The following is a 27,912-nucleotide window of genomic DNA, read 5'->3' on the forward strand; positions in this document are numbered from 1 at the left end:
TGTATTTGAAGAGACTTTATTGCTTAATAGGTGTATATGTCCAGTAACCACCAGTGTACAGCCAATTCAGTTTTTCATATTGCTTTGGGAATTCAAGTACAAACCTTTGTGCTGATTTTCCCTTTTATCTAAATATTGCCACTAAAACAGTTCACATTTGTAGAGTAAGCATTAAATTGTGCTATGCAATGGACAGGTGTGTTGCATATAGCTCAAATTATACACATAGTTATATACAATGATATACTTAACTTAATGCTGTTGTTCTCACATACAGATATTTTGTGTGACCTTAACAGACACATAGTTCCACCCAGATGTCTCACAGTGCTTTGAGTTGCTGTATATGACAATATACATTTGTGTGGCTCATTTTACATCACATCCCAATAGAACTAAGAGTCTTAATGTGTGGTGTGTGCAGCCCCAAAAACACACACAAGACAGTGTGAAGGATCTAAATACTGTAACTAATTAAATAGTAGAAGAGTCTAAGACATTAATTTCTTCTGGGGTATATTTTGAAGGGAATTTCATTAGAAATTGTTTCAGTTTCTCTCAGTGTTTTGTAATATACTGGTGTATTTTCTTAGATCCTGTAGCCCAGGGATATAGAATAATTAACAGGATCAAAAATGCTAATTGGCCTGACAGTTAATCAAAGGTAATGGGGTCCAATTAGCATGTTGGCACCAAGTTTTGTTTATGATTAACAATGTTAGCTGGTTTGTTGGAGTTTTCATTTTACATAAAAATTTTAACCCATTTATCTCTCCGATTCAATCATAGTCAATTCGCTAGCCAACACAATGCTACAGAGCTAAGGTGAAGGGTGAAGGCTAGCACATGCGCCCTTAGAGACATGTGAAACCAGCAATCACATCATGCTAGGGTAACACTAGGTCATTGGACAGCTCAACATGCTTGAAGGAGAACACTAACTGACAATTCTGTTGTGTTGGCTAACAGACATCGACTTTGGCTGGCATTGTGCTGAGTGATGGGAGGAGAAGGCCCATCCTACTCTCTGGCTCTCTGGTACTCCTGGATACAGATGGCTGTGGCATTGCCAACACTGGCAAAACTTAACCAGACATTTTTGTGTAAAATATGGATTTCCTCATCTAAATAGATTATACAAATATATTTCTGATGTTATCCTGCCTTCTGCCCAATGACAGCTGGGATAGGCTCCAGCACCCCACCGCGACCCCGAAGGATAAGCGGTTTAGATGATGTGTGTGTGTGTGTGTGTATTTCTGATGTCACAAAAAACACTTTAAAGTGCTTCATGCCTTCCAAAATAGAGAGCACTTCCAACCAAAGCTATTGGCTTATTGGCTTTTTATTTTTAAACCAACCAACACTCTACCTTGAGAAGTGTGTAATAGTTCTCAGTCATTTTTAGCTTCTTATGTCAGTAATAAACCACTGATGCCAATTTATATTTAATTTATAGCTCAGTTCACCTGTGTGCTCCAAAGAGTAATATTAAAGAATTTACATCCACAGAAAGGGATTTTTTTGTTACTTTTATTTTTGCTGGTACTGAACACCTATTTAATGTGTAACTGTGCGAGTGAAGGAAATGTCCTTGGCTTGAAATGGTTGAAAAATCTGTCCTCTCCAAAACGACATAAAACAAAGGTCTGATTGAAAAACTGCTCACCACTAATGTTGTTAAATATAGATCGAAGATAAAATACTGAATTTAAAAGCAGTAAAAAAAAATCTAAATTATATTAACTATAGAAAATGGATAGCTAGAAAAAACATATAAAAATAGTGAAATAAATAAACTTATCATAGTTATACTGATGCCAAGTTGGTACAGCTGGTTCTTGTAAAAATGAACTCAACTGACATGAATATAGAAATAATCATCTTTTTTATCTGGATTTTCCTAAACTAAAAATGGCTTTGCCCTTTTTCCATATAGACTAAGTCTGGCATCGCATAAAATATGGCCATCTTCATTGTGAAATAGTTTTGTTTCTAGTTTGAGTGAATGCAAAAGATGGAAATATTTGTGCTTGACTTTGCATCACAGTCCTTCATTTGAAATAATGAGTGTAGGTATGCAGATATAGCTATTGTGCCATTCCGTTTCGTATTCACGATTGCAGGTACATTCAAATATTTTATGCACATTAACATGGCTTACTTAGGTGACAGTCATTAGTATTTCCTATTTACAAGTGAAATTATGCAATATTCAAAGCATATTTCAGTATTCAAAGCATATTTGATTAATAGTAAAATAAATAATATCGTTTTTCTTGCACATAGACAATCACAGACTGTATAGTAAATGAAAAACTAGCACAGGTGATTGAATAACTGAGATATGTAGGGTGATGCATAAGGTGGGTGTGAAATTCAACATGATGTATTGATTTGAATCCAAAGAATACTTTGTACATACTGCACAGATATTGTGATTGAGTATTCCCAGGCAAGTATTCTTTGGATCAGGGACAACAAACAGCATTAGAAACATGAAATGCGGTCTGACCACAACTGCTACAAGAACAGATGGATAGCTACAGAGATTGGAGATTTATATGCCTCTTAGTAAAAACGATGATATGGCATCAACTGAGCCATCATAAAGGGCTTAAGAACACCATGTGTAGGTGGCGTGCAGAAGTTCATGGTCTTTGATCACCTATAGTGGACCATAAAGGTGGATGAAGAACGTCTTTTCCCAACATTCCTTGTGGCTGTGTTATTTGAAGCCACAAAAACTGAACCTTTTTCCCCCAAGTGCTTCCCTATTCACCAAAAAGCACAGACTGCTTCAGGTTCTCCCATGTCCCCATAGCTTGCGGCTCATGAGTCACCTCTTCTCCACCTACTGGCATTCCTTCCAAAGAGTATGGGTGGAGAACGCTGTTGCCTTCAGTGGCAAGGCATGGTCACTGCATGGTGAGCCAGATCCAGCAGCCCCACAGGATTTGCTTGAGCTGCAGCAGGTAGACGGCCAGCGCTGCCTGCAGGTCCTCACAGGCTCGATGGGGCCGCCGGCGGTCAGTGCAGTACAGGGCCAAGCCCAGTGCGGAAAGCAGCAGGAACAGGCAAGTCAGCAGGGCCAGGTAGGGCCGGCTCTGGGAGGAGTCATACGCTGCAGAGGACAAAGGCCAAAGAGGTCAGAAGCAACTAATACAAATCCTAGTATGTGAATGGGAACAACTGTTTATCAGAAAAAGGCTTTAGTTGGTTATGTGGCTTGACGAATCATTTTGGATGACAGACATGAATCCACAATCCACATTTTTTTAAAAATTGACAAAATTAAATTTTCATGCTTACATGGAATAAGTGGCATAACATGCTTTAACGCTGCGTACTCCATTCCTTCATACATTACTTAAATGGAAAAACATGAGCTTTGCAAAAGTCAAAGACCGCCCTTCATTTATTTAATTTCCAGGTAAAACAGTCTTTAACTACCAGTTATTCATTATTCATATTCGTGGTTTCTCAGTATTTGTATGTGCACACTCACTGGAGGCTATATTGTGTACTTGTTTGAGATTGGTTCAGCTTTGGTCAGACAGGCAGCTCATATCTGACTGTTCATCATATCTGATTTGAGCGGGAAAGATTTTGTGCAGTCTTGATGACAAAAACCCACAGGAAATTTGACTTTTTTCCATTGGAAGTCAAATCTGATCTATAAACATGACCAGTCAGATAAGATGCTATTTTTTTTGTTGTCATCCAGTTTGTTTCCCTTTCTGATGTCAGACAGTGCAACAAGAAAGTTCACAGTTTACCTGACCCATCAGCTGATGCCTGCCTGTGTTGTTACTATGACAACCAATATGGATATGCAAGCAAAGCAGCTATGGTCTGACCATACAAATCAAATTTGGTCATTTGCATTTTACAATGTAGACAGTCTAAAAATCAGACAAGGGGTTCACATGAGATAATCAGCCATGCATCATGCCATTACTGCAGTGACATCACTGATCATTCCGATTCAGTACCATTATTTTTTTCCAGACACAGTGAAGAGTGAGAACACACTGAGAGTCCTCAGAATCCTCATTGGCAGTAAAACTCGATCAAAGACAAGTTCTAATCTGTATCTGGAAAACTCTGTGAGTGTTAAAGCATTTTCTCATGCATATTAGTAACTCATCACCAGAAGGCAGTGATTCTTCAGTACACTCACCTCCTAAACAGTCATAATATGGAATGTCTGTCAATCCAGAAAGATGAGATAAAGCCTTTTAGACTTTCAGGGCTTAGAAAACATGCCCACAGACAAGAACAGCAGCAAGTACAAAACCATGAATCAGTTATCATTTCATAAAGGCCTTTAAATATCATATAAATGATAGCAGAAAAGGTTCATGTATCCCCTAAGAAGAAACAATTAGCCTGCTACAAATACCTTGTAGACACTGTACACGGCAATATATTCCTGTTGGCACAGACTTGCACAGTGCCTCATTTGCATACATAATTAACCAAGTATGTAAATCACTCTGGCATGTTAGTATGCTGTTAAACCTGGATGATTCATTAACTTCCCTCTCTACAGAGAAAGCTCTGTAACAGCGCTCTCCCACATCTTTCATTAACGTTACTCATTTCCTTCAAGTGCTAGTTCTTACTGATGCAGGCTGCACTTGAAACAACTGGTCAGAGAGACCTGCAGGTCAGGGGTTTGTGTGACTGACCAGAGGAAGGATTTAACAGTCTCAGTGTTTCCTCAAATCTCATGTAAGAGCTCTCACCATGTACGATGATCTCTGGCTCTCTGAAGCGAACCCGTCTCTCTGTTTTCCGCCGGTGGCTCGGGTCTGACTCACTGCCGCCCACACTGGTCCTCTTCAGGATGGAAGTAGGAATCTTGCTGTTGATGACCTAAAGACAGCAGTAAAAGAAAAAATTGTTCTTGGTGCGTAAATACACTGTCATGTCAAAATGGATTTAACAATTTAATCTGTTTTTGTTCATTTAATGGTAAAGTACAGGCCTAAGACGTCTTATCAGCTGTTTAGCTCTCTTGCTTCCTAGCTGTCAACACTTAGAAAGCTGCCAACTGACAGACACAGCTCAAACAAACGTTACTCAATGCTGCCCTCTAAAGATGTTATAGCATCAGTCAGAGCTTTTGTTTCTGCAAGACCTACGATGTGCCATAATAAAAGCATTTAACATTTTTTTTTTCTTATTTACAAGCATTTTCATCAAACCCAAAGGATGATGACACACCCAGTTCACAATCTTTAGCAACGTAAACGGACATATGACTGTGAAAGCTAACAACTGTGAAAAGTCAGAAAAAGGTGAAAAAGTCTGCTTAAAAATAGTGATCAACTGAAATTGCAATTAGGCGAATTATTGTAATACTGATAGCTGAATAAGTCCTGAATTGGAATTAGAATAAAATATCTTTATAATGATGTAGTTTAACTCCTCAGTGGGCTCACCAGTAGAAACTATTACTATTAAAAATGCATATATAACAATCTGCATAGATTTGTATTATTTGAACTTTGAAGTTAAGAACATTTTCTTCCTTCTCTTATAAATAATGTTACTGTTTCAGGGATCAGTCCTTAGACTACCATCATAAATACCTTTGGTTTTTGAGCGTCTGGTGGTGGGTGGGATTCTTTCCTGTGCCGGAGCTCAGTATGTCTGTCCTTATGGCTGTGAGAGAAGCCATTGAGTGTATTGCTGTATGACTCAGCAGCAGAGAACCTCTTTGACAGAGCTGACACACACTGACCCAACGAGTCTGTGAAATGAGCAGCCAAGAAAATTATGATACACTTTTAGCAGAACAGTGGATAAGTAACCTTTTGGAAGCAAAAGGATTTCCTGTGGGATCGAGCTCAAAGTCAACAATCCTCTTTGATGTTTCACCAACTGTGTAACCACGTCCTCATGCAAAAACTGAGACAAAGAACACCTGCCTTGAACTGCTGAAACAAAACAGGTCATCCACAAGCAGGATGGTCATACTGAAGTGCCTGGTGTACCATATTTGACAGCATTAAAAAAATGATAAAATAACTGATATATTGTGTATTCCTGTTCTGTATATATTCTGGTCATTACTTAGTTTGTGGTTATCTTGATTTTGTGAACAGCACAGCCTGTGCCATGGCTAATATACCCTCATTTTTCAAGAGGCTATACTGGATGGCATGTTGTAGTGAAAGCACTTTCTTAAAGCCGCTGACTCAGTAGCTGAGTTGAACATCCGGTATACATTTTTTTACCCAGTATATAACCACATGGAAGGGCATCTGGCATGCTTCACAGCATAACAGAAATAAAGGAGGTAATGCAGCTCTCCACTAGCCTTCAGGACGCTAAAGACATTATTGCCTGAATGGGATAAAGAGAAGAAAAGGCCTGGCCTCAAACTGTCAAAGTCATGAAAAGGCCTTTCTGTTTAACGTCTAAATAAAACTTCCGTTACAGCCGAAGATGGAGAAGGCATGTTAACTGTACATGGTTACTTATTCATTGATTTTTGAGTGGCAGCTTTACATTTATATGTACTATGTTTAAATTTAGTGTTGCAGGGTAGAGAACGCTATTTTAACATGACTGTGAAACTATTGATGATGAATAATTTTTCCTTTTCTGCATTACACATATTGTAGGCCATAATTTTTATTTGGCTTCAATAATAGCACCCTGAGCTAATATCTAATTTAATATCATTTTGACAGCCTTTCTACAGCCCCCCTAGTGGCCATCCTGCCATTCCGATCACTCTATTTTTAGGTTAACTAAGACACTGCTGGCCTTCTGTGTGTGAATTGTTGTGACTGTGTTGAGCTGCTAGCAAGTAATGAGGAATGAAATGGGAGGGGTCACCCACTGCTGTGAAAACAATCCACAACTCTCCATAAAGACGGCCATGCCGAGATAAAATGGATAGCATAACTTGACATTAAAAGCGTACTCCCACAATAATACATAGCATTTATACAACAAAACACTTAATAAATCACTATAAAAGTAAATAAACATTTCATTTCAAAATGCTGTATATCATTTTGTTACCTTTTTGGATATAATATGTTTTGAAAATAATAATAGCTGATAAGGGAAAACACCTTTTTATATACTTTTCATAATGGAAAACACATTTTCCAGCCACAGGCCCAAAGTTTTATTATACACTTCTATAACCTAAGAATAGCTCAGCCAGCTTGGATTAAAGTTCCTGTAGTTACTAAATAGTAAGCCTTAGTATGTAGTAAGACTGGGATTTTAAGTATTGTTTTGAAATGATGATAAGCATTTCACTTTTAGTTTAAACCAAATTTATTTAATATAAAATACTCAAATATGTTCCTGTGGTTTGATCTACCTGAGTACTCTGTCTTGCCGATCTCAGCGTAGACAGTGGCCAGTAGCTCCAGACTCCTGGCTGTGATGGGGTGATCATTACCAAACGCCCGCTGGTGTATTTTAGTGGCCTGTGACATACAGAAACAACATGTGAACTCTAGGCAATCATAGTGTACTTAACTAATTGTTTTCCTTTTAAAGACCTTCATGCTTTTACATTTTCAAAATTTACTAGTGTCCTCTGAGACATGATAATCTTACCTTGCCGCTGTACTCTAAAGCAAGATGGGGCCTGAAAAGAAACAAAGAAAAAGATTAAAAATGACAAACAAGCCCACAGTTTATCAGATTGTTGATGCAGTGCAACATATGTAAGCACCAATAACACTTGTAAGCTGTTAGTGTATCACTCTCAGGATGTGCATATGTGAGACACACACATATAAATGGCTGTTTTTGGTAATTACTGGGTTGTTAATCCAGATTATTTGAACATCTACGACAAATATGACAAGGTATGTAGGCTTAGCTTATCATCTACAGGTCTGTGCATCATTCTGGACACATCGGGAATGTCTTAATAAAATAATTTGTAATTATATAATTACATTCAGTCATATGCAAAAGTTTGAACACCCTGGTCTGGTGATTTTCTGTCTGAAAATATGTTAACACATTTTCTACAGAGAAAACACACACACACACACACACACACACACATATATTTATGATATAATGAACTTTGATATATATGGAATGAACATTGATATATATTGAATGAAAGTCACTGTTGAAGGGTTGAGGATGGCCAAGAAAAACTGTACATCAATAAATGGGCCATTAACAAACTCCAGGTGGAGCTTAAAGGAAGGGAATTCTGATAAAGTGACCAGTATCTATACACAGTGATCCCGTGGACAGAGTGACCTGAGAGTGGCTGATATATGATGTGAAGACACAGATGGGTTGAGCTTCAATATATACATAATTTGACATGGTGCAGAAGAAGAGTCAGATGAGGCCATAATTTCTGTTTGAAAAATGGTCTTTCATTGAGAGCGAGGCAAAACAGTGCCACTTGAAAAGCAACTGAAAATTGAGGTAGGTCACTCCTAGCCCTACTCTTTCTTCTGATGGTCACCAAACACAAACACACTCTCCCTAACTCTGAGCTGGACACAAAATAACAGAGTAAACACATACACACACTGTAACTGAGGAACAACAACATAGCAACATTAAATAACAATGTCTGTGTGTGTGTGTGTGTGTGGGGTGCAAGGCTACAACACACACAACCCCAAAAGTCCCTCTCTGTCTAAACAAAACATTTTATGAATTATATTATCATTTTTTTCATCTCAATGTTCGATCCATGTATATCAAGATTCATTCAATATATATATATCAATGTTCATTCTATATATATCAGTGTTCATTATATATATATATCAATGTTCATTCCATATATATCAGTGTTCATTATATATATATATCAATGTTCATTCCATATATATCAATGTTCATTCCATATATATGAGTGTTCATTATATATATATATAAATGTTCATTCCATATATATCAGTGTTCATTGTATATATATCAATGTTCATTCCATATATATCAAAGTTAATTCCATATATATCAATGTTCATTCCATATATATCAAAGTTCATCATATATATATATCAAAGTTCATTCCATATATATATCAATGTTCATTCCATATATATCAATGTTAATTCCATATATATCAAAGTTCATTCCATATATATCAAAGTTCATCATATATATATATCAAAGTTCATTCCATATATATATCAATGTTCATTCCATACATATCAGTGTTCATTCAATATATATCAATGTTCATTCCATATATATCAGTGTTCATTGTATATATATCAATGTTCATTCCATATATATCAAAGTTGATTCCGTATATATATAAATGTTCATTCCATATATATCGAAGTTGATTCCATATATATATAAATGTTCATTCCATATATATCAATGTTCATTCAATATATATCAATGTTCATTCAATATATATCAATGTTCGTTCCATATATATCAATCTTTGCTCTACTGAGATATATTGAATGAATGTTGATAAACTTTTGAGCTGTAGTCTATTTATTATGTTTTGCTATACTATTCAAATGTAATGATTTAATTACATACTTCATTAAATAGTGAATTGCACAACAGATTTCATTCGCATTCAATATACATTCTGTATTGACAGCTTAGAGTTTGCATTGCTGATGTCAATTATGTTATGCAACCAAAAACACATGGCAAACATTTTAAAGATACAAAGCATACAAAGTTTAGAAAGTTTAAATACTTCTCCATGTGCACCAATGTGCTATTGGTGAAAAATAATTAATAATGAACTGCCCCATGCTTTTATCACCAGCAATAATTGCAGCTCCTAAGGGTCAAAAGCAATAACTATAGGAGGCAAACAGTGCAATGTATGCTGTATGAAGTAAATGTAAATGTAAAGCAGATCATATGTCATGGTCATGGTGTGTGCAAGTGAGAGGCTGTCAGACATGCTGCTGACACTGGCCTTCAACATTGGCCTCATGTGACCTTTGACATCTCTTGACACTTGAGAAGCACTTGAGAGAATTCAACAAGGGCCTCACGTCACCTCCTCACTGAGAGCTCTCACATGGCAAACCATGACCCGCATGAGAGGTTCATGGAATCGTACATTACAGAAAACCACTTCTGTTTTACTGCTTATTGTCCCTATTGTCAGAAATCCTCACAGCTCAGGAATGATAGCGAATAAGCAAAAACTTTGTTCTTAAGTTTAATGTATGTTTATGTAACGAGATTTTATTCCAAGTAATTTGAACCATTTCAATTGATCCATTCACCATGAAAAGTTTACACAAAGTAAAAGACAGGTAGTTTTCAAATAAGTGTTACAATGTTTTGCTATGACAGTGACAATAGGTAAAGAGAATATGCAGCTAAAAAAAAGCCACCATACATGACAGACATGGCAGACCCAAAACAACTAACCATAACACTTATATGTCTGTATATGTATCCACACTAGTTTTGAGCATAATGCAGTACAAAGTCTAAATGTCTCTAATGATGTTTTCCACTGAAAGGTATGGTACTGCTCAGTGCAGCTACAGATCTGAACACAGGACTATCCCTACCCTGGTCGAGTACCCATCAGTTTCCCATCGCACAACAGAACTGTGAAAGTAGACAGAGTTCCCTTTACCTTGTGTTGTCCTGCAAATCTAATCTTAACAGTAAACACAAACAGTAGCAACAATGGAAGAGCTTTAGGTTCTGATTTATGTTTTACTTGTTAAATAACTTGGTTTATTTGGTTTTATGTGAGTCACAGACAGCAAGTCTGGTTGACTGCAGTAACGCTGTATGATTCTGTGATATGTTTGACCAATCACTGGTTTAAACCATTACTAGCTCCACCGATACATTCTGGCTCAGCATGCTTGGTACCCCAGTGAGAAAGGTAACCAAATTTGGGTACTCAAATACTATATGGCTCACTAGGCAGTGAAAATGACAATAAAATGGATAATAATGGATGTGGAACCTTTCCATACCACACTGACTGGCCATAAGAGAACAATATTGATTACATATGGTGCATTTAAAACATAGGTTTTCTCTACATAGATTATTGATGCCTGTCATAGTACATAATTCGTGAGTGCAGTATGACCATCGCAGCGTGAGTGTGGGAAACTCTAAGTTTCTCTAGACATCCTAAAGTGTAATCTGTGTAATCAATGTAGCCATGTGTGTCTTGTTCAGAAGCAAAGACAGTGACAGTCCTTTTAAATGATGCTTAATAAGATTGGCTACTTTTTGTATACAAAGGATTTTGTACATAAAAAGACTATTTTGGGACTTTTTTGTTTTACTTTGGCACAGATGTGTGTGGGTTAGTAATGCAGCAATAAATAATGAGATTGCTTTGTTCCAAGAAGTTGTAAACAAAGTAATCCCATTACAATTTGAGAAAAGTAATTAGAAATTTGTAATGGATTTTTTTCTAATAGCTGCCTCACCACTGACCTACACTACATTATATAAGATACAGTTTTACAGCTCTGTTAAGATTCACACACTATACAACTTAGAAAAAGTAGTTCAGCTCTAACAAAGGCTAAATCTGATCCAGGGTTGAAACTCACCCCTCTGATCTAGCACCCTGTCACACAAATACCTCCAAAACACGGCAGCAATGACAGGCTTTAATCAGGCCTAGTGAGGCATGCCGTGTTGTCAGGTATGTGGATCCATTTCAGTGCTCGGTATACAACAAATCCCACCACACGTGCGCCGTGATTCTGGCTGAGGCCTCTAATGGAGGCAGTGGAAACGTGAGACCTGTGCCAGCAAATATGGGTCCATATGCAAAGGGTCACATATTTGACTAACAATGGAGTGTTCCTGCATTCGCACACGTTCACTTGACTGCTAATTTCAGCTTCACACTAGGCTTTGTTTCCGAGATGGCTCATTATGCCTGAGGATATTAGCATTAGCACCTTGAAAGTCAGCATGCATCATGTGTAATACTATAAGACTAGGACACTTTCATCATGTGCTGATTCTAAGAGAAAAGGCTTGAGGGCTGTCCAAGAATCCTTCAGCAGGGCTGTACATAAACGTTTTGAACATGTAGCACCAGTGCTAGGAAAGTAGTACTAAAATGAAAACATAATAATAATTCTAATAAGTATGTATCATAATTAGCGGAATTATTTGTTATTGTAATTGTGAAAAAATAGAAGCAGCACGTGAAATTTACTGACATGTACAGTATTTTTCTCTACAATGATTCGGATTCCCCAAAAGGGGGTGTTATTAGCACTACAGTAGAGTTTATGTCCATCGTTAAAAAAGACAACACCAAGGCACGAACCCACACCAGCTGGATCGTGGTTGCTGTAACAGATTTTAAAAGAGGAAGTGAATTATTTCCTAACGGTGAAGCTCAGTGTTATAAAAAGGCACAAAGGCTAAAGATAGTAATGGCAGTAGGCACGGCATCAGTGCCTCAGCCTCCAAATCTAAAGATGTTTTCGGGCTGACTTATTTTTGTTTGGCAGGCAAATGGTACAATCCCAAATTGTAGCTGTCTTTACGTATGACATTACAGCCCCAAACTGAACAAACTTTGGGTACTTTGTACATAGTGAGGTCCTTTGTTTACCGATGGTTTTACTGTTCAAATTACTTGATGGACTACAACTACTATAAACACTAGAACTTAACCTGCATCAGAGCTCACATTACCATGCTGAGGAGACGGCCTGGGCACTGGGGTAATATTTGATATTGCACATGCCGTGCAGTAAGAATAGCTCATGCATTACATAAATGACTACAATTACTATGAGTGTTAAGACTTGACAAAATATTTGCATGGATAGATGTTCAAAGTACATAATGTTCTTTTGCACATGTGACCTCTTTCATATTTGCACAGGATTCATTTCTCTTAGCACATGCCACAATATAGTTGCATTGTACAGCCCTGCACTGTATATCTTACTACTTTCACATTCAGGGTTAAAGACCACCAAGTCTGCTGGTCACCTTTACATGTGCTTATGAATGTAGAACATGCTCTTTCTGGGTAAGGCGGATGTCCGAGAGGTTGTTCCTAACCATGGTCAGGCTTCAATTAGTAATGGCCGGGTGTCAGTTTGCTCTGTTTTGGATTGTCCGCAGGGGACACTTGATCAGCAGTTACATAGCTTAGCTCTCAGCAAGGGGAGCGCTACTTGCCACGACACTGAAAGATTCAAGAGGCTAAACCATTTCCTCTTCACTCTGTGGGGAGTGAGCTATTCTAAGGGTATATGTGCACTAAAAAAGGAATGCACTCAATTAAGTCAAACTATTATCTCACACTAACAAAACACTGTCATTTGATTTACTTACTTTTGTCAATAACTGTGCTGAAGTAATATATTTTATCCATATGGAAATTTTGCACACAGTGTATTATTTTTGTCTCTGTGTGTGTGTATGTGTGTGTGTGTGGTTTAGGGGCATTGTTTCAGAAGATCTGCAGATGTTCCCAAAATTAAGCTGCACCTGAGTGCTGATAGCAGCTGCCTGTTATCTATTTTTAACTCAGCTATTTTGAATCCAAATACAATTTTAGAACTAGACTTTGGATGATATTCAATCATCCCCCACCCCTCATGTCCCATGTAACTGTAGGTGTAATTATCAGGTGCAGAATGGGCTGAATCTAGAAGAAGTTGCTTTACGTTTCTCCTCACACTCACATTCATAGTCGCAGCACTATAAAAAAAGGCAAGAACTGTTGTTTTCCTGCACGTTTAATGAAAACACCATATAGATGTTTCTTCCAACTGTGAAGAAAACACACATTCAGTATTTCAAAGACAAACTTCTGAGCTTTGATGCTGTCTGAAGAAAGACACATGCTGCACCTAAATGTGACTACCCTTTCACTGGGCACATAGAACTTGAATCTCTGCCCTTTTCAGCTTTCTTGTGTTACCTGACCCACTGGTACAGATTAAGAGATTACAATGCAAATACCACCAACTATCCTTGTGTCCTCGGAAACATAATCTCATGAGGGCACCAATAAAACAATCTCGATTTCATTCAAGTTTAATGCCATTCTCGTTCTTGTAGCACCAACAAGCGAAATTCTTCCATAGGACAATAAGGTTAAATGCTTTAGGTCAGTAACCAGTGCCAACAGAGGTGTGTGATGGGGGGAGGGGGAACAGTATAAACATTGATCTTTGTCCACACGTGTACAGTATGTGGTGGCCTGACAAATGACTCACTGGTCATGTTAAGCCCCTTGAGGAAACGGGACACCCATGTCAATGTGGCCCAGTAACACCCGAAGCCTGCAGACTCACATGACACCAGTCACCTTTCTCCCTTTCTTTCTGTGTACGCAGTTCTGGTTCATTGAGATAAAGATCATGTAAATAAATCCATAACCTCAAATGACTTGTTGTTGTTACACTATTACTACAGTATTATTAAAGTGCTCAAAATACACAGGAATAAAAACAAGATGGGAATATGGGAATTCAACCTATTGAACCTATATATATATATATATATATATATATATATATACACAGAGAGAGAGAGAGAGACAGATACATATATATGAAAAGGTATGAACAGATATGTTGAATTACAAGCATTAAGTGCCCATAATGAGAAAGGCCTCGCCTCCTATCTGGGCCAGCACACAGAGGACCATTCCTCATATTAATGTCATCATATCCTCCTGAATCAGAGCCCAGGAAACCATTACTTTCAGAAGAGTACTTTCTGTCAATATTATGCTTAATCTAACAATCTTTCACTTTCATTCGAAGGCTAAAAATAATTCCAGGTGGAAAACAAGACAGTACTTCACTACAAATGATTCTGTAGTTACTGTATCCATATACTATACTCCACATACTTCATCCAGTACTACAACTACAGGGGTCCTGTCTTTATGCTAAACTATACCGATCAGCACAGTGAAACAAGAATTCATGAACGTCAACACATGGCAATCCTCATGTCCCCTCACAGATCATTTACAGCACTTTCCAGGCAAATTCACTGTAAAGGCATTAACCAGGCAAATTCTTACCTTTTGCTCATGATGCAAAGCTGAGCCAATCTTTCAAGATCCTGGGCCTGCGAGGCCTGCTCTGATAACTCCTCCTGAGAGAGCCATCCCGGAGAGCCAAGGGAACCGTCCTCCTGAGAGCCTGCCACACACACACACACACACACACACTGTGTCAGAAAGTCAGACAATATGCCTTAAGAGCTGGAACCCTTGAGACAAGCACAACAGTGTGACGCAGTGGGAAAGTAGAAGTGGATAAGAGAGAGAGAGAGAGGGAGAGAGAGAGAGAGATAGATAGAGACAACAGGGCAACTGCTTTTGCCACACCCACAAATTCAAATACTTTTAAATGGACATCCTTAAGCACACAGAATCACACACTCAACAAACAGTTGTTAAATGTTATCATGAGATAAGGGAGGGGATGGAAAAGTAATGAGGCAAAGCAAAGATGGTATTTGGGCCTGACAAATGTTAAAAAAAAACAAAAAAAAAACACAAATATTACATCTCAGGTATTGATATAAAGATTCAAAACATCCTATGAAATAGAGTTAGTCCACTTGAACATAAGACTTCTCTAATTCTGTGTAGTAACTGTACAGTATATAGTACCAACCCCTTAAATTTCCAGGTTTGTTACATTCTAAGACTATTACATGGAAAGCATTGTATGGGTATAGGGATGTTTATTTTTCTTTCTGATTACAGTAATAGTTGGTAATTTTGTAATGATTTAGCTATAATGAAGTTGGTTAGTTGGTTAGTCACCAAAACAATGTCTCTGGGCCTTAATACTTGCTAGCAGGTCACCCAACCAATGTTAATACAAAACAGAGTTGTTTTATATTAACATTTTGGCTCCAGTGCAAAACTATAGAAGCAAACTTTAGATGTCAAATATGTCTTGGCCAATCGACTACATTCAAAGTAAGGGGGAAGAGGAGAGGTGTGTAATGGTAAGACGCATCAGTTAACCATAAAAGTCCAAAAACGCTCATGTTTTTGTTGTGAATGATGTATTTGTATTACATGCTTGTAATAAGGCCAAGAACAAATTGACACTTTTATTGCATTTGAGCTGAAATGATCACAGTGTATCTTTCTACCTTTCATTGAGCCTCAATAGGGGGCTTTAATCAAAATATCCTAAATGCATTATTTCCATATCCAGAGATGGTAGGTGTTTACCATTTAAAGGGCAGTATATATAATAATATTTAAGACATTAAAGGATTGGTTTGCCAAAAAAACGAGCACAATTTTCCCCTTACCTCAAATGTAGTTGGTTGGCCAAGACATGTTTGGTATCTAAAGCAGAGGCATAGCTGGAATTTCATTTCAGGCGGGGCCTGATTACAGGTTGGGGGGCCTGCTAGCAAGTATTTAGGCCCAGAGACATTGTTTTAGTGAGAATGACAACCACCAACTAACCAACTTAGCCAAATCATTCGTTGCCTTATTTGCACGACTGACAGAAGCGTGCAGCCATGTAAACGTTGCCATGGAGATAGCGTCCACTGGAAGTTTGTAATAATCAAAAGACAACTTTGTCAGTCTCTTTTATTTGTGTGTGGTGGAAAAAAGGACGAGGATGCAAAACCTCAGTGCCTTTGCCTTTGACAACCTTACAGTTTGTAATATTTTCACTACCATTTAAGACCTTTTTTTCCACTGTAGGAAATCCGGGGCCTCCAAGTGGCCTCCAAGTCGAAGATCTAGCCCTCCTGAGCTCCCCTGACCCCCCAAATGTCCCTCCTTTGCTTCTTTAAATTTGCCCTGGAGCTGTAAGGCCAATGTAGCTATGAGTAGTGGAAGTCTGTGTTACCCAAAATCTTGTTGGATGACACAGAGTTGTAATGGTAAGACTCATCAGTTAACCATAAAAGTCCAGAAAAAGCTCATGTTTTTGTTGTAAATGATGTATTTGTACTACATGCTTGTAATAAGGCCAAGAACATATTGACACTTTTATTGCATTTGAGCTGGAATGATCACAGTGTATCTTTCTACCTTTCCATATGGGGGCTTAAATCTAAATATTTTCAATGCACCATTTCCATATCCAGAGATTCTTATCTATGAGCGAACCTAAAGAGCTAGAGACACCTGACTTCTGTTCGTATGAGGCATGAAGGGATGCAGGTCTTAAAGCTGCCAGTAGCTATCTGAGCCTGAGTGAGTGAGGTACCAGCCCTGCCCGGAGGGAGGAAGCCACGGCAGTTATGGCCGCCTCAAAAGCGCTGAGTCAGGCTCCGCCGTTTCCATGGAACCCAGCGGCTCTTTAATGAGAGAACGTACACAGTAGCCATTTGTCTCTGTGGGCTGATGCACTCCCACTCTCAGCCCACGCTCCAGCAGGCTGCTGCCTCAGCACAGCCCGACAGCCAGAGGAACGCCATGAAGACATGTGTCAGGAGAGGAGATGGATGGCCTCTCCTCCTCCACGAATGCTTGCATGGCCACCGTAAATAAAGATGAACCTGGGATAAACACATTGCTGCTCTCTGCAGTTGTGGTTGGAATCCAGTCCAGTGTTTGTTTCCTTTTAGTCTCCTGATCAGGGGCTCAGCTCAGTTGTGTAGGTATGGCATGACAGAATGCTTATTCTTGTAGCTTACAGCCCTGCACTCATCCCAGCTGTGCACTGTGATTATCGGAGCAAATATAAAATAACCTAAAATAGCACGGGCACTGCCATTACAATCAGAAATACCTTCTCTGGTATTTGTCTCTGTGATTTAGAACACAAAGGCATTGCAAAATTGCTATCAAATCATTAGATCTGACTACATGCGAATCATTCTGACTGGCTATGTACATACTGAACTCCTTAAAATCTTTTTAGAGTTTATTACGGCCTAATACTCAGTATCTACAATGTAACTACAATACTGACTACGACTACATGTAAAAATACAATGTAATTACAACTACAATGGACAACAATGCAAACTAGCTACTTACTCTTAAGTTATAGGTGTGCGCAGATACTTTTACAGGGTTACTGCCTTGTTTTCAGATGTTTAAGTGCCATAAAGTGTTCAAGGAATACTGCAGCATTTTTCAACCTAATTTCTAACTACCAAATCTGCAGCATATGGTCATTTACCAATGACAATAATTTTGATGTGTTTCCTTGTACTTTGTATAAGTACAGAAAATGTGTTGCCTTAGCCCCTGCCCGTTGATTCTGTTATGAGTGTTTTCCAAGCCAAGGGGTTTGGCAATGGTCAAAATTCAAACTGTACCCCAAGCCCTTCAAGCTTCAAGTACAGCTCGGTTTGACCCTTCAACATTCGTGGAAGACAAGCATCAAGACTCTTCTCTGTACTGGCACCCAGGTGGTGGAACAAAGTCCCACTAGCTGTCCGAACAGCAGAGTCTCTCACGGTCTTCAAACGCAGACTGAAGACTTATCTGTTTATACAGCACTTAAATGAGCACTGAGTTAAGTATTCATTGTAGTATATGGTACTACACTTATTGAAATGTATTGTATTGAACTGCGCTGTGCTTAACTCTGTTCCTTTTTCTCTGGGTATCAACAGGGACTTTTGTTTCTAGCAGTATCTGAGCTCAGGACTGGCTTTCTCTCTAACCTATTTGTAACTAGCAAAGATACTTCCTCTAGATAGACAAAGCACTTTTTGTAAGTCGCTCTGGATACGAATGTCTGCTAAATGCTGTAAATGTAAATGTTTTCTGGGTTTCCTAAGTATAGAGAAATGATTGTCTAGGCTAGTGTATGCTACAGATGCAGCAGATGGAGATTAGGTTGAAATGTGCTGGAGTTTTCCTTTAATATGACTGACCATTGACTTCTATTATAAGTGTCTTTTGAGCCAAAGGGTTTACTAAGTACAGGAAAATTCTTCTCCATAGTAATTTAATACTGTATACTCTCATGCACCCTGGACCCTATAGTCCCATAGTAAAGTTCATAGGGTCTCTAATAGTAAGAAGCAAGCAGCGCAAAAGAAGCAAAAGTCGTAAAGCAGACTTGCCTGTGCTCCCCTGCAGAGCGGTGAGCTCGATCAATGCCACTTCATAGAACATCTTCTCTGCCTGAATGAACTTCAGCGCCTTCTCATCTGTTTTATATGAGTGAAGGATCAGCCATGCTTGTCACAGGGATTAGCGGGTTGTTATGATGACACACACACGCACACACACACAGCTCAGTGACTCACACTGTATTTAAATTCAGATTTGTTCAGCCACTTTGTGTGACCAAAGGAAATACAAAAAAAAACTTCTATGAATTTTAATCAGCTTTTGCCGTAGCGCCTGCTACCTTTCCCATCAAGGAATAGAGCTTCATATAAGTAACAGTGTTAGCTATACTGTTATACTGTGCCTTGTCTGCAGTTTTGATTGGCCAGTGCTCTTTGTGTATCTCTCTGTCCATACAAAGATACAAAACATGTGTGGGAACTAATAATAGACATGCATTTAAGAGTTTATTGACATACACGAGAGCATGTGGGAGGAAATAAAAAGCACATTCTTTGTAAGACGATACTTTGTACTTGTCATTAAAGTCTGTTTGTTTGGAAAGGAAAATGTTCTTAAAATAAACCTGAATGACCCACTTCAGAGTGGGACATAACACAGTCACGTGTCACAACGAGCAAATGTTTCTATTTTCGTATCACAAAGTGTGAAAATAACTCTGAATGACAAAGAAGGTACATTGTAAAGTGATAGTTTGGTGAAACAATCAAATTTACACAATTTTTCTCTTACTCCAAACATAGTTGATCAGTCATGACCGTTCAAAGTACTGGAGCTGTAGTTTTGCACCGGGGCTATGATCTATTAAAATGGACAAATGTATGTCATTTAGCTAAAAACTCTGGGAGTGTCTTGAAGCCTGAATTGTGTCTGTACTGTCAGTCATAAATGTAGAAGGGCTTGTTTGGATAGAAAATGTTTTGTCTTGGCAGATTGAAGAGATTTAGGGGAAAATTGTGGAAATTTTATTTTTTTAACTGAAACAGTACAAAACCCAACAAACACTCAAAACCCAAGCACTGATTTTGCTAATGAAATATACATATTTCGGTAACACTTTCTATGAATGTCACATTTTTTAAGCATCTATAAACACATTCATAACATGTTATAATGCATTCATAAGACATTATAAACATAGCTATAAATATTTATAAAAATGCATTACGTTATAGCCATGTTTATTATGCATTATGAATTGTTAACATAATACATTATAAATACTGATCATAACAAATTATAAGAGCTCATAAGTCATATTTGTCCACTCTAAGTAAAGTGAAGCATACTGTACTAAAGCCTCCTCCAGTGTTAAGAGTGAGGCTCAAGATAAATGTAAATGTGTTGGTTTTATATATATATATATATATATATATATATATATATATATATATATATATATGGCTCCTCAGTTCATAATGGCCATATATAGAAACTAAAGTGCGTATTTTGAGTTCTATGCTTTTGTGATGTCATGAAAACCAACACATTTACATTTATCCAGCTATTCAGCCTAAAACAGTTTAGCTTCACCCATTATGATTGAAGTTATAAGGAGTGCTTCAGCCTGGGCTGCTTTTTCAACAAGGCACAATACAGGGCATCCAATCAGAAGAGATCATTTACATAAGACAGTTTTAGAGGGAGAGTGTGAAAACATCCTGTTTAATTCTAAGGGACATGGTTATTAAAACCATGTAATATTTATAAACTAAACTAAACCCTGGGAAAAAAATAAAATACATTAAAAAAACTGTAAATGGGTGTCTGAGGGTTAAGGAGGAATCCTTCTGAGAGGTACTCTTCAGTTAAGTGTTATAGCTGTGGTATTCATATTGGATTTGAGTGACAAGTAAAACTATTACTGCTAACTCAGTCAGTGTGTTCAATATGTGACTGAGTGGGAAAGATGGCAGCAGCATAATGGCTCTACATCTTCAGGTGCCAGGACGACACTGAATTCTAGGCGAGAGCTCAGCGCTCCCAAACAATATGCACGGGTGCCAAGAGGGAACTAGCTGGCGAGAAGCTACTGTTCTAAAATGAGCTATTTTATAACCAGCGTTTAGTCTCATGTGGGAATCGTCATTAGAGTTCATTTGTACTGTTTGTGCTAAAGCTGTTAATACACAATGATCTTTTTCTGGAATGTGACACATATTCCCAAGAGTTCCTGGTGTATTTTTAGCGTGCAGCTGGGTGGGGCGGATTTGGATGTGGCTTGGGAGTTCTAACATTGTACATAGCAGGCTGAAGGTGAAGGAACTGCTTGTTATGCATGCTTGTAATCAACTAAATTAAGTACAGTGAGGCCTGGAACAAATCAAATTTGTATTGACTTCAAGCAGAAATGATTACAGTTTAAACAATGGATCTTTCAAGCCCACACTGAGCTTCATTAAAGGGGTCCTGAATGAAGTGTTTTTAAACATGCTATCCTAATCAGAAAAGATGCACTAAGGCTGAGATAATATGAAATGTTTGTATAATAAATACTATGGTAAATGTTTAATAATTTGAGGATTAATACAGTTTTCATAACATCATAATAGTGACTTTTGCATAAACAGCTGAATCTGAAATAAATTATGATTGAATAGCTATAGCATATATGAAAATAAACATAGATAAAAAATAAAATCCCAGGCTTATTACATACTAAGGCTTATTATTCAGTAACTACATGGACTTCAGTGCAAACTGGCTGAATTATTCTTAAGTTATAGAAGTGTGTAATAAAACTTTGGCCTTGCCAGTGGGCCCTGACCATTTAAGGGGTTAAATGATTATTAAAAATTCTTTGTATTTTAAATTGCATTTTATTAGAGGTTCTGGTAATATGTCGCTTTATGATTACAAGTATTCCATAATGTACTGTATATCCAAATATATCCTATTCTATCAGTACAATGGCATATTATCACACACATTGACTGGAATGGATTTCCATTCAACTGTATTAGTATGTGATGTCAAATAATACTCAGAATAGCAACAAGCTACTACCTCTAAACCTGAGATATATTATTCCTACTGTCAGAAACCTTAACTGAACTGTCATGGCAAAAGTCACATGATATTAAGCTGGTTGTGTGCAGCCAACCTTGAGGGGAGACATTCTAGTGAAGTGATATTGTAGTGGCATTAGTGATAAGTTAGTAGCTAATTAAAGCTAAGCTATGTCACTATAGGACATTTAGGATGACCTCTCTGTACTTGTGCACTTAATCTATATAACCTTGATGACCTAATGCTTTGAATTACACAATTTTAAATCCTATTTAGTCATCTTACAGCATACTGAGAAGTTTTGAACAAATTATGAATGTAGCAAAATGACAGGGATCGCTTTAGACCAGGGTGACCCAAAATGTGGCCCATGTTACCCTAAATTACTCTACTCCCACACCCTCATCCAATAAGACATACTATATATAACTTATTCCAGTCTTATCTTCTTTTTATAATGGAATTTGTAAAGTATTTCAGCAATAAAATATAGTATAATGTTATGAAACACTTTTTTAAAAGCTTGGTTTGAAACCTACCTTCTTTATTTGAATATTGTTTGTCTTTTTGGTGCTTGGCCCACAACAAACACTGCCCCCCCAGGAAAAAAAAAACAAAAAAACTTTTGGCACCCCTAATTTAGACACAAAGAAAAGATCCATGAAAAGAAAACAATAGATCGGTAGTCTACCTCACTTTTCCTTTGTTTGTGGAGGTCATTTTAGATTAATGGCATGATAATTATCCAAGGTAATCTCCTCCTCCAGTTCTGAAATAAGGCCCAAGCCACTTGTAATGTCTGGCTTCGAGTCTATAGCTTTGGGGGTGAATAAGACCTTTGTCTGTAATCTTAGAGTAAATGAGAACATTATAGATCAAATCTACATTTACTACTGTTTCCACACACTCAGTATGACCGTTGGTTTTGCCCTGCCCTCGTTCCCCTCATCACCTCCAATCTTATGCATAGACAATGCAAAATAACTCTCCAAATCTTATTAAACTGTCCAATTAAATGATAAAAGTCACTAGATTGTTATAACTTATCATTCATTTCCAGCACCTTATTAAAAGTGCTAGAACAATTATTCTAACACATGTTAACATCTTTTATGTTAAAGCTTTGTCATGGAGTCGAGAGCCAAGCTATCTTGGCTCTTTCAGAAATGACCCATTAGTGGAAGCTGATAATGTGAGACTCATATAAACTATATGTCTTTGTAATTAGGGGCAACTAGTTTAAGGAGGAATGTATATCATATAACACAAGCCTCGCGGTTATCAGCACTCTGTGGATGAATGGTGGGAGTGGAGCACAGGCTGGGTCCACCCAGGTTAATTAGCTCTGATGCTCTTTGAGCTGACTAATGATAAAGGCTTGCAGATCCTCTTAGGAGGAAAAAAAAACACAACCACAAAGCTCTGTGTCAAAGCTGGGGTGTGCAGGACAGAGGCACTGTTTGACTTCCTCCTAAAATCTCATGACTGTTGCATGCAAAGCCTGTAAGTGAATTAAATAGATATGTAGATTTAGTGCAAATTTTGGTCATCTGATGTGGGCCTTCACTAGGAGGTGCCTCATAACTAAATATCTGTAAATAATGTTTTGCAGTGAAGCATTTCATAAGGATGTTTGCAGATCTGGTGTGGATTGAAAACACAGAAAGGAGTATAGGATCATCAGTTCTGGTCCTGGAAGGTGTCCCTCACAATTTGAGCACCAGCTAAGCCTAGAAGTTAACTTATGAACTGAACCAAGTGATTTTGAACAGAAAAATCACCAAATTGTGTTGGATCCAGCCCCACAGCGCTGGAATTCTGGATGATCTTAAGCACTGCAGGGCCAGACATGATCTCATAGTGAGAACATCTGGGGACAACTATGAGAAATTTAAATGTGGGTTAAATGTGGTTGGGAATGCAGATGTATTAATGTGGGAACAAACTGAGTGTGGACTTTCTAAATCAATCCTGCCTGTAAAGGTGGAGCTCAAAGTAATGGAGATGGTGGGCTCATCAACTTTCTCAGATGGACATCAAGCCTGCTATTAGCCCCTAGATGTAATGTAAGATAGCATGGCTGAAAAGTCCCCATAAAAAACTTTAATCAAGCATGTAGATGTGTGTTGCATGTGCAGAGAACACATTATATATGGTAAATGAACAAGACTCTTGTTAGTTCTGTTTTACTAGACTAGGCATTAGTTTTAAAAGAAACTACTGGACTGGTGATAAAAGATAACAGCAGATCACTGGCAACTGTATGTGGTCTTTGCCATTCACAGTTATGATAATACTACCGGAGTAAATAAAAGTGATGAAAGAACTGAGAGCTATGTGCAGAAAAAAACTATTGGATTTTGCATTCATGGTAAATAGATAAAAGGAGTTTGGGGGGGTGGGTTTTAGAGGTGGCCCACCCATGGCTAATTTCACCAAAGTCCATCAACAAAAGTTCAACAGGTGGTCCTTAGACATGTAAATCTGTTACAAGATCACATCCGGTCCTGCAAGACTAGGGTGACCTCTGTTCTAGACCTTCGTATCAACATACTGGATAAAAAGTACCAGCAGTGGATCATTGCTTGCGCTTCACAGAAAAGGATACAATTCTTCTCATCAATGAAGAGTTCCGCAATCTATCAAAGAGAGAAAAAAAGCCTTTTGTGACTACAGATCATCTATTAGTCATAATCTGTTGTTATGATAAACCCCTCAAACTCTTAGACTTATTATATCCTGATGCTTATTATTCAGTAACTATAAGGAAAACAATGCAAACTGAGTCAGTTAATCTTAAGTTATAAGAGTGCAATTGAAGTCTGGACCCACTGGCCATTCAGGGGGTTATTGGAGATTCATAGAAGGCGATCTCATGGCAAAGCAATAATGATTCCCAAAAAACCCAAACAAAACTAATTCTAGCCATCTAAGCACCTCTTACTTAGACAATGTCAAAGTATTCATGATACATTTCTGTAAACTTTATATTGGAATGCTGTAATGAGAGATGAGAGAAAATCCTCCTGCACCTTGGAGCTGAAGCACTCTTGGCTAGACTCTGGAGAGTGTAATTCCAGACATTCCTTTACGCTTGTATAAGGGTTACTGTTTATATGCACTCCATTTCCTGGGACACTTGTAACGTTCAGACAGGACTGGCTGATAGGACTCGCTAGAAACTCTGTGAGGCCAACACCAAGTTATCTGGGCTGTTATTTGACTAACTGTCATCAAACAGTCATGTCCGCATCTAGATTAGAGAAGGCTATGCTCACTGGAGAACTTAGGAGGACGTGGTGTATAAACACTGATGAACAGCTGATTATGCTTTTTTTCTCTAGTGCAGAATGCATAAATCTACTAGCCAGTGCTAAGTTTTTGATACAGCATCAAGCACACCAGAAGATACATTTCACATAGACCTACGATCACCACTTTTCATTTAAAGTTTATTTCTCGCTGTTCTCTCACCAGCAAATGTGCTGATTCTTCTTTAACACACAAACACATTAATATAGCATACATAGTATTGTGTAACAGTCGGAGACCACCCTCATTTATTTAATTTCCAGTCAAAATGACCATTAAGTACAAGTTCTTCATTTTTTAGCATCAGGAAATATTTAGTATTTAGTTTAGTGTGTCCAACCTTTGCAGTTATTATGGCTTTCATTCTTTTTTTCAGAAGACTTGCTTTCAGCTTTTTCAGAAATCTGCAAAGATAGTTTTTTACACCACCTATGTTCAGTCTTAGAAGTTGGTTGCATTTCTTTGCTCATGAAGCTTCAAGTACTGTTTATCTGACAGTGACAGTTTTGGTGGTCTACCAGGCCTTTCGTGATTGTTAAGAGACTTTCTCTATATCTTTTAATAATGTTTTGGATTGTCTTATATCAGATCTTCTAGATGATTAATAAACTCTTAAAAGATTATCAGTAACACATCAACATATCAGTGAAGTAGCAGTAGCGAAGCATCTGAATACATTGAATTAAATATCTTGTAGCTGTACTGTTGATACATTACTTACATTAGTAGATGATTTGTTAATATGTTATTTCCATTACACAAAACCTTACCTTACCCAAAACCTAACCCTAACCCTGGCCCTAATCCTAACCCTAACCTTAACTTCAACCCAAAACCTAATCCTAACACTCATATGTTTTTGACATGTTACTGAGAGTCCGTTGAGTGTTTGTTTCATTTTAAAAAGGACCACTCAAAATAAAGTGTCACCAGTAACTTTGTACTTATTGGCTATTTTGTCTGTAATTAAATAAACGAGTGCTGGTCTCTTTGGAAAATAATGTATGTGCATATGTATGTGTGTAACATCTCACGTAAAAATGTGAATGCTTTCAGTCTTCAGCTAGTCATGCTGTGAGTAATTGAAAATGCACTGGTCCATGTAAAATATGCAAGGACTGGTTGGCATTCTGAAAACATTTCGCTGTACCTGGTTGATTTAGGTTAGTGTGCCATCACAACAAGTACACACTCTACACACAATCTGTGCTTGAGTAACAGAATGTGTGAACATGTTAACACACCTTGAGAGCTCTAACGTGTGCGGATCTCTGTGTACCACCTATTTACGTACGTGAATGCTGTGCACGTTCCCATGCATGTCCCTGCGCATGCACGCTGAGCATCCATGTCATACATGCAGAGATGAATCTAGGTCAAATATGATGTCTTTTGTGTGCCCGAGCTTTACATAACTGTTGTAGCCTATTTTGAGAATACCAATTCATATCCAACCCCATTCAGGTAGCCATATAACACATCCTAAGCGGCACGTTTGCCTTCTGCTGTGTGGAGTGAGTAATGAGTGCAGTCTGTCAACTAAATGTAGAAAGAGTGCTCAGTGCAATGGCTGTCTTCATACTGCATTCAAATCAACTATGTTTTGTTAAGACTTTAGCTGAAGGGTATTCATGCACTTGCATAAGGATTAAATAACCTTAGGAAGCAAAACTTGAGTATTTATGAACAGCCTATGCTGGTATTTACATAATGTAGTAAATTACATTGTTTTGACATAAGAGATAATGTGCATAAAAGATGCTCACACTCCATCTCCAATTCATGGCCAGTAATTAAACACCTCATACCATCTATGCATAAGACATAGACACAGCCTTTTTATTAGTACTCAATCAACACTTTTTAAAAAGGTCATTAAAAGCTTATTCATGTGTAATGAAGTCCTTTTGTAAGTGGCCTTCACATAAAGATATATACAAATATATATAACTATGTAAGCAGCCTTCAAATAGAGATATATAGGCTTATATAGGTAAGTAACTATGTAAGTATGTAATTGGTCTTAAAGATATATACAAACAAAACAACATTTTTTAAATCTATTTCAGTTATCAGATTCATCAGAATATAGAGCTGCAGGTTCTGCAGGTTGAGGCTCACCTGATGCAGGCAGTTGGGCAGGGAGTGGAAGCTCTGGACATGGGTCAGGCCGAGCAGACAGCTGAGGAAGCAGTGCAGGGCGGCTTGCGAGTCGCCTTCCCGCTGGAGCTGCCTGCCCAGCTCGAACAGACCCTCACGCCCCCCGTTCAGCATCCCTGTCCCAGGACGGCCCGCCTCACAGCACAGCCAAGCACGTTCATGTGCCACACAGAGCTGGCACCGGCACCTCCCATCCTATCACGGGTCAGTCCGGCAGAAGAAGATAAAGCCCTGCAGGCATGTGGAGAGGACGAGGATGTAACAGGCTGGAAGATGAAAAGAGAGTACAGAGGGAGAGGGCAGTGGCTGTAGTCTGTGAAGAAGCAGAGGATTCCAGCTGCTCTGCTATTCTAACGGCGGCTAAGACTCAAGGGCAGGTGGCGTGGGTGGGAGAGAGCGAGGGGGGAAGGAGGGAGGGAGATGGG

At 38.2% G+C, this 27,912-nt stretch overlaps 1 protein-coding gene across 2 annotated transcripts; it reads right to left on the reverse strand.

Moving 5' to 3' along the window:
* On the reverse strand, positions 1 to 27,912 carry cunh14orf180 (chromosome unknown C14orf180 homolog). Of its 2 annotated transcripts, XM_036593721.1 has the most exons (10): positions 27,449 to 27,912; positions 24,624 to 24,654; positions 18,997 to 19,083; positions 15,008 to 15,128; positions 7,597 to 7,627; positions 7,355 to 7,463; positions 5,601 to 5,761; positions 4,752 to 4,881; positions 4,184 to 4,210; positions 1 to 3,124 (listed from the first exon to the last, which is right to left on the reverse strand). In XM_036593721.1, the coding sequence occupies exons 1-10, from the start codon at positions 27,599 to 27,601 to the stop codon at positions 2,919 to 2,921; spliced, it is 1,056 nt and encodes a 351-aa protein (XP_036449614.1). In that variant the 5' UTR covers positions 27,602 to 27,912; the 3' UTR covers positions 1 to 2,918. The 2 variants fall into 2 exon arrangements, with proteins under 2 accessions (XP_036449614.1, XP_036449615.1); XM_036593722.1 differs by lacking the exon at positions 4,184 to 4,210.

This window comes from Colossoma macropomum, unplaced genomic scaffold, assembly GCF_904425465.1.
Source record: "Colossoma macropomum unplaced genomic scaffold, Colossoma_macropomum, whole genome shotgun sequence".
NCBI lineage: Eukaryota > Metazoa > Chordata > Actinopteri > Characiformes > Serrasalmidae > Colossoma > Colossoma macropomum.